This window comes from Octodon degus, unplaced genomic scaffold, assembly GCF_000260255.1.
Source record: "Octodon degus isolate 3935 unplaced genomic scaffold, OctDeg1.0 scaffold00331, whole genome shotgun sequence".
NCBI classification, from domain to species: Eukaryota; Metazoa; Chordata; class Mammalia; order Rodentia; family Octodontidae; genus Octodon; species Octodon degus.
In genome coordinates, this window is record NW_004524907.1 from 1,023,606 (window position 1) to 1,030,799 (window position 7,194).

General features: G+C 47.0%; 1 protein-coding gene across 1 annotated transcript in view; it reads right to left on the reverse strand.

Annotated features, from left to right (window-relative positions):
• The window catches only part of Itga10 (integrin subunit alpha 10), a 17,594-nt gene extending 11,998 nt beyond the window's left edge, over positions 1 to 5,596 (reverse strand). The window contains exons 1-7 of the mRNA XM_004647852.2: positions 5,515 to 5,596; positions 3,961 to 4,072; positions 2,396 to 2,505; positions 2,089 to 2,180; positions 1,750 to 1,864; positions 799 to 926; positions 491 to 639 (exon numbers count right to left, since the gene is read on the reverse strand). Coding sequence (XP_004647909.1) covers positions 491 to 639; positions 799 to 926; positions 1,750 to 1,864; positions 2,089 to 2,180; positions 2,396 to 2,505; positions 3,961 to 4,072; positions 5,515 to 5,566 — 758 coding nt within the window. The 5' untranslated portion in view covers positions 5,567 to 5,596. The remainder of the gene's footprint in view (positions 1 to 490; positions 640 to 798; positions 927 to 1,749; positions 1,865 to 2,088; positions 2,181 to 2,395; positions 2,506 to 3,960; positions 4,073 to 5,514) is intronic.
• Between the last annotated feature and the right edge of the window lie 1,598 nt (positions 5,597 to 7,194).

The following is a 7,194-nucleotide window of genomic DNA, read 5'->3' on the forward strand; positions in this document are numbered from 1 at the left end:
AAGATGATTTGAATCATGTTTGGGGAAAAAAGATAGGACATGAGCCGTGGTGATTCTAAGGGCTAGAACCTCAGCTGGAGCAGAAACACAGAGAGAAAAGAGTGCTGTCTACAGAAACAAAGCAGATGCAGACACTTCATAGAAAAATGTGAAAGGGACATAGTGACAGCCAATTTTGCCTTCTTCCATGCACAACTGGTACACAAATAAAGATAAGCATGCAAGCTAGGTGTGGTGGCACATGCTTGTCATCTCAGCACTCAGGAGGCTGAAGCAAGAGGATTGCTGTGGGTTTGAGGCCAGCCTGGGCTATACAGTGAGTTCCAAGCCAGCTTGCACTAAAAAGCAATACCCTGTCTAAAATAAATTAAATAAATACATAAAGATAAGCATGCAGAACATCTTGGGATGTCCCACCCCACCCGAGTCTCCCGAGCCTCCCAATCCTTCGGTACGCTGGGCCTCCCCATTCCCCATCACAGTGCCTCACCAGGCCACCATTATTGCTTGGGCAGTCTTTGTTTCCCGTCCCTCCTGCCGACTGAGGTTCCTGGCTGCTCTCACCACTTCTTCCTTAGTTCGAAAATCTCCCAGGGACCACTCGTGTACAGGGCTCTCACCATACTGTATGAGTCCCACCTGAGAGGACATTGTGCATCAAACGGAATATACACAGAAGTAGGGAGAGGAAGGACAAGAAAGGATGTGAGGGGGAGAGATAAACACTTAGACACTACGGAAGACACCACCCACCTTTATCTCTCCACTTCCAAGCCCATCCATAATGCTTTATCTTACCTGTATTTGTTCTGGATCAATAAACAATCTCCCTACCAGCCTCCGTAGGAAAGTCTGTACTTCAGACCAGGGGTAAATGCTGTTGGATCCATCCAAGACAATGACAACATCCATGTATGTGGGGCAACCTAGGAGCAGGGGTATGGTAAAGAGAAATAAAGAGGTAGAAGGCTACCAGGCTTCAAAGGAAGAGACCATAGGAGTGCACATCCAATTCATGTATTAATCACTTTTTCAGGTAAGTGTAAAAGGCTCTGGGAAAATGCAGACAAAAAAAGGAAACAGGGCATATATGCAATTTAGGAAAACACAAGGAAGGAAATAAAAGCAAGGCTGTAACATAGTACCATTCTGTGTAGGCAAATGAAAGATGGTCCATTTCTTTCCAGTGCTGGGGTTTGAACTCAGGGCCTTGTCCATGCTAGGTACATGCTCTGTTGGGCTATCCACATAGCCCTTGAGGGTCTAGGTGGAGAATATAATGAGGTAGAAAAAGAAGGTATTGAAGGACTGGGGTTGTATTACTGTGGTAGAGTGCTTGCCAGGCATGTGCAAAACCCTGGGTTTAGTCTCTAGCACTGGAAAAAAAAAATTGTAGACTAAAGATGTTTGAGGACAAGGGAATGTAAGGCAAGGTGTATGGGTAAAAAATAATGGAAACAAAGGAAAAGAAGGTATGAAAATGATGACACATAGGAGAACAGTAATGTGAAGGCTGTGCCCAAGACACAAGTGTACAGAGGGGCAAGCTGAGTTCCTAAGTTGGTTAGATCAGATCATGGAGAAAGACACCTTCTTAAGGGGTCTGACTTCTGTTAGGAATTTTTTGAAGTGTTTGCAGCACATTATATAGCCCCGAGGACAGACACCCAGGCTGCTGCCAGGCATCACACTACTTCCTCTTTTGCCCAGCCAGCCCTCCCTTCCGGGGATGGAGGCCCCAGGTCTTACGTTGGGCAGTAGGCGCCAGGCTTCCTTGGGGCTGGAATGAAGCATCCACACGGGCACATATTCCAGAACTGAAGACAGAGCTGCCACAAGCACGAGACCAGAGAGGGGCACAGGCCTGGGGATGGTAGGGGACACTGCCACTCTGAGCTTCCCAGGTATTGCCCTAAATGCACTCCTCAGAGGATGCACTGGGGCCACTCCCCGAGATGCCCTGCTTTGCTCTCTAGGAGTTTTAGCCCCTTGACACCTCCACACAGAACCACAGTCTCCCTCACCACAACACTCTTCTCTTCACCGTAAGCCTCCAGGGGCCCTTCCGCCGCCCTGCCCTCAGCTCACCAGAAAGCCCCCATCAGCATCTGTCTCTAGTAGAGACATCCCCAGGTGCATATTCACAGCAGGATGAGATGAATTTCCCAGTTGGTAATCACCTGGTTGGAGGGAGGTGGGAGACAAAGGTCATGGGGTCACAGCTGGGATGCTCAAGTTCAGAATGGTTTTGGAACAGATTGAGAAGGGATCAGTAACAGATTGGAATAGGAAGTGTGTGGGTTATGTGGGTGAAGAAGCCAGTATATCAGTATATAAGGAGTTTTAGCTGTTAGGGCATGAAAGACAGGGGCTTAGAGGGGGCAGGCATCTTTACCCAAGTGGCTCTTGGCACAAGGGGCGCTGTGGGGGCCATCTACAGGGCAGCGATAAACATCCCCTCTGCGGTCACCTGAAGGCCCGTCCCACGGGGCACCCACCAGCATCCTGTGGGAAGGGTGTGAGTACGAGTATAGGGTGAGCATAACCCTTGATACAGACCAGGAGGAGAGCACGTGGAGGTGCCGCCTTAGGCTCCCCAGCCACCCAAGGTGAATGCATACCTCTCAGATGCATAAATATAAACAGTGAGTAAATATATGAAAAAATGTTGAACATCACTGGTCATTTGCGAGGTACAAATTAAAAAAAAAACAAACACTAAGATTTCATCTCACCCAGGGAAAGAATGGCTATTATCAAGAAATCAACCAATAACAAATGCTGAAGGCGCTGTGGGAAAAAGGAACCCTTCTCCACTCTTGGTGGGAGTTTAGGCTGGTGCAACTACTATAGAAATCAGTATGGAGATTCCTCAAAAAGCCAGGGTTGGAGGTTCCACTTGACACAGATATTCTCCTTCTAGGTATCTTCCCAGAAGAATTAAAAACATTGTACCACAGTTGATATACGTGCACCCATTTTATAGCAGTACAATTTGTTATAATTAGATCTTGGAAACAATACAAATGCCCCTCAAGTGTGGAATAAATAAAAAAATGTAATATTTTTCTACAGTGGAGACTACTCAGCCATCCAAAAGATAAACTGGAAACTTTTAGAGGAAAATAGATGCAACTTGAAACCATGCTCACAAGTGAAGTAAATCAGACCCACAAGTGCAAGCATTGTATTGTCTTCCTAGTGTGAGAAGCTAAAAGGTAAATAAGATCCAAAATGTGCAATAGATTTCTTTAAATAGGAAGAAACTGCTCAAAATAAAAAGATGGGGCCTGCCCCTTAGCTCAGTTCTTTAAGTGGCTGCTTCAACAAAGCAGTCAGGTTCAGCTTGCTGTGGTTCGATCCCCACAACTCAAGCCAGCCAAACCTGCCCTGAAGGCATTCGGAGCAAAAAAAAAAAAAAAAAAAGAAAGAAAGAAAAAAGAAAAAAGAAACCAGAATGAGGGAAAGAAGAAAAATTTCTAATTACTAATCTCTCTTAGTTCATTGAAAAGAAAGGTTTGTGTTAACATTGTTTGGACAACTAAATGCCTATATCTTGTACTTTGAGTACCTAAAGATAACAATAGTCAATGTGTTAGCCGCTGTTATCTTCCTATTATTTTGAAAATTTTGGGGCTTCTTCCTCTTTGAAATAATTAATTTAATTAATTAAAAAACAGCTCCAGCCAATTTCAAAAGAACAGATGAACTCAAGAGTCCCACATACTGCGCTGGGCATGGCAGCGAGCGCCTCATGTAGCTGCAGCACTCAGGAGGCTGAGATAGGAGGATTGTTGAAAGTTCAAAACCAGCCTGGTCTACAAAGTGAGCTCAAGACCAGCCTGAACTGCACAGAGACCCTGTCATAAAAAGACAATAAGAAGAAACAAGAAGCATCCCAAGTATCTTTCCTTCTGTTTTTGGCACTGTCAGTGTCCCAATCCCTGGTTTCCTCCTCACCATCGCTGGCCACCCCCAACGTGTTGTAAGACACTGTATCCAAATTCAGCCTCTGGCGGCCCCGTGAACAGGCGTGGGTGATGTACGTCCAGGTTGAAGGGGAGGCAGAGACCTGAGGAGCCAAGGTCAGGAGGTTAGCCCAAAATGCTCAGCGATGACAAGAAAGGGCCAAGCAGGGCAGACAAGGGGCAACTTCCTGTTGGTCTTTCAGCCCTCTTCTCAGCTCTCCTGTCTTGTGTCCATGTCATGGTCCCAGAGCCAAACACAGAATGATCCCCTTCCTGCGTTTGGGTCCTGTGGCCCTCTGGCACGCTGGTGCACAGCTGTATTTCCATTCACACTCCTGAAATCTCATTCACAGACATGTCTGGAAAGGTTGTTACCCTTTTCCATATCAGCCCTCCTACACATCCTCCTCTCCAAACTGTGAGGGTGAAAAGAGGGAAAGGGCCTTTCTGCAGCTCCAAAATAACCATCCATTCCAAATTCTCCCCACATCCAGGGCCCCCAAAACAGCAAGAGGATGGTAAGGAGCACTGGGTCTGGGTCTCTCCCCTAATTCTTGGCTCCCAGGGACCATATCACACCCTCACTTCCCTTTCCAATGTCTAGGTCTGTGGTTCATTCCAACCCTGGAGACCTCAGTGGTAATTAACAGGGTGGGGTTGCCCGCCTGTCCGCACACATGGTTTGCCAAGGGTCCCCTCACCCCATCGCTTCCCATAATCTTTCTTTTTCTTTTCTTTCTTTCTTTTTTTTTAAACTCTCATTTACCTTTTCAAGTTCAAGGGTAAGCCCCTTGCCTACCTCCATGCTTTCTTCAGATTTTGGCCCACTTGTAAGGCACTCAACCATGTCTTTCTGACCCCAATTCCCTTAAAATCAGAACTGATATTTTAGGAAACAAAGATTACAGGGCACTGGCAAGGAAAAATTCTCAGCCCTCGGTCCCTCCCATGGTTCTCTTCCCAAATTCGTGTCTTGTTCCTTACTTTTAAGCCACTCCCTCTCAGGCTCCCCACCACAGACAACCACACCAGTGGCTACGGCTCTAACCAAACACCTCGCTTTCAGGAGAACGCTTTGTATAGGAGCCTCTTTGCATCCAGGAAACTGGCAGGGCAGTATGACCAAGCACTGTTGCTCCCTGGTTATATAAACCCAAAATTCTGACCACGCACATAGTGAGGCAGTTGTGCCTCATGCCCCAGGGACTGACAAGGGTAGGGGGAAGAGAAGGAGGTACTAAAAATCAGACTAGCCACGTGGAAGGGCCTATCATGTTTCTCTTCCATCTTCTCGTTCCCACCTGGTTTAGGACAAAGGTTTTAGGTTAGGTACAAATCTTACACAAGGATCTAGACAGCATCAGTCTCTGCCAGTCTTCATACTGAAGCAGTCATATGTGGGAACATAACATATTCACACCCATGAAATACAGAAGTATTTACCTCCTGCCCTACAAGTCCCCAAATTTTAACCTCAGTAGTGCCAATTCCAAGCAACCCACATATCATCTACACCCCCAGAAGCCAACAAGTTAACTTCCCTCACCTGTCAGACACACCAGGGGCAAGAACAGGTGAGGTAAGAAGGGAAGCTCCATGCCTGGCTGCTCTGTCCTGTGAGACGTCTCCGTGCCTCTATCCCTTTCCTCTTCTGTTTTCTGTAATTTCTCTCCTATCCTGCCCCCTCCCACTGGCAGCTAAAAATAAAAGCTGGAAGGAATGGGAGGAGTGCGGGTGGGAAACCGTGGGGAGCCCCAGACCAGGGAGAGGACTGAGAGACCTTAAATCTATTCGCCCAACTCGGTGCTGCCCCCTGGAGGCCTCATCTCAATGTCCAAAAAGGACAGAATTTTTGACTTGGCAGGGTCAAGCCCTTGTAGTTCAGGCTGACCTTGAATCCAGCATGTAGCCCAGGCTGGCTTCGAACTCGCAATCCTGTTGCCTCCACCTCCCAAGTGCTGGGATTACAGGTGTATGCCACCAGGCCTGGTCATCTGACCATTTCTGCTGCTTCTTTTCTCTTTTGTTGCCCAGTTAACAATGCTTTCATCAGATTTGGAACAGAATGTAGGAGTGGGAAAAAGACTGGTTTTTACTTCCTAACCTTATTTATCTCAACCTGGGACATGCAAAATGAAAGAGCTGATGGCAGTTAGCAAACCAGCCCCAGTCCATTCGGTCCTTCTGGGAGCTCTGAGCCTATGCTGCTTTGTGGTGTTACGGCTTTGGAGGGGCTACATCTATCAACTGGTGTTAGGTGGGTTTTGTTTTGTTTTGTTTTGTTTTTTGTGGAACTGGGGATTGAACTCAGGCCCTTGTGCTTGCCAGGCAAGCGCTTATTCTACTGAGCCATCTCCCCGGCCCCAGATGTGTTTTATACTTTAGCATAGACCACCCCTGTCCCAATGCAATGGGGCTGTACCTTTCTTACTTCTCAGAAGACTTGAAGGGTCATAAAACTTCTCAGTTTTTGTATATTTACCCTGAACACTATAGATACCGTACAAAAATCTATGGGTGATATTAGCAGACAATCCCACGAAAAAACAAAACCACAGTGGCAAGAATAAGAAGCTGATGTGATGAGAACACGAGGGACCAGATCAAATGTCAGTGGGCAAACAGACCTTTAATTTGCTAGCTGGGAGTCTTGCTCTCCATTTTGAACATGGGCCATGGCAATTTACACAGAACCATTGTACAGTATTTACAACAGGACACTGGGCACAGCATCAATCTGGACAGGTAGAGTAAGAACCAGCTAGAGAACAAAGCTCTGAATTCAAGGTATAAGCAGCAATCTGAAGGCGTACAGGGAAGGGGAAGGGCCAGATCACCCGGGAGGTTGGTGAGGTAGCTATGAGGGTGGGAGCGGAAGCATTAAACAACCTGCGGCGCAGACACGAAGAACGAGTTCACTGGGACAGAAAGTTGTTAAAAATTAGGACTTATGCCAGGCATGATGGCACATTGTAATCCAAGAACTCAGGAGGCTCAGGCAGGAAGACCACTTGAGTTAGAGGCCAGCCTGAGCTGCAGTGAGGCCCTGTATCAATAAACAACAACACAAATCATAATTTGAGCCAGGTGTAGTGGTGCACACCTGTAATCCCAGCACTTGAGAGACTAAGGCAGGAGGATCATTGTGAGTTCTAGTCCAGCCTGGGTTCCAAACTGAGCTCAAGGCCAGCCTGAACAGCACAGTGAGACCCTGCCTCAAAAAGCC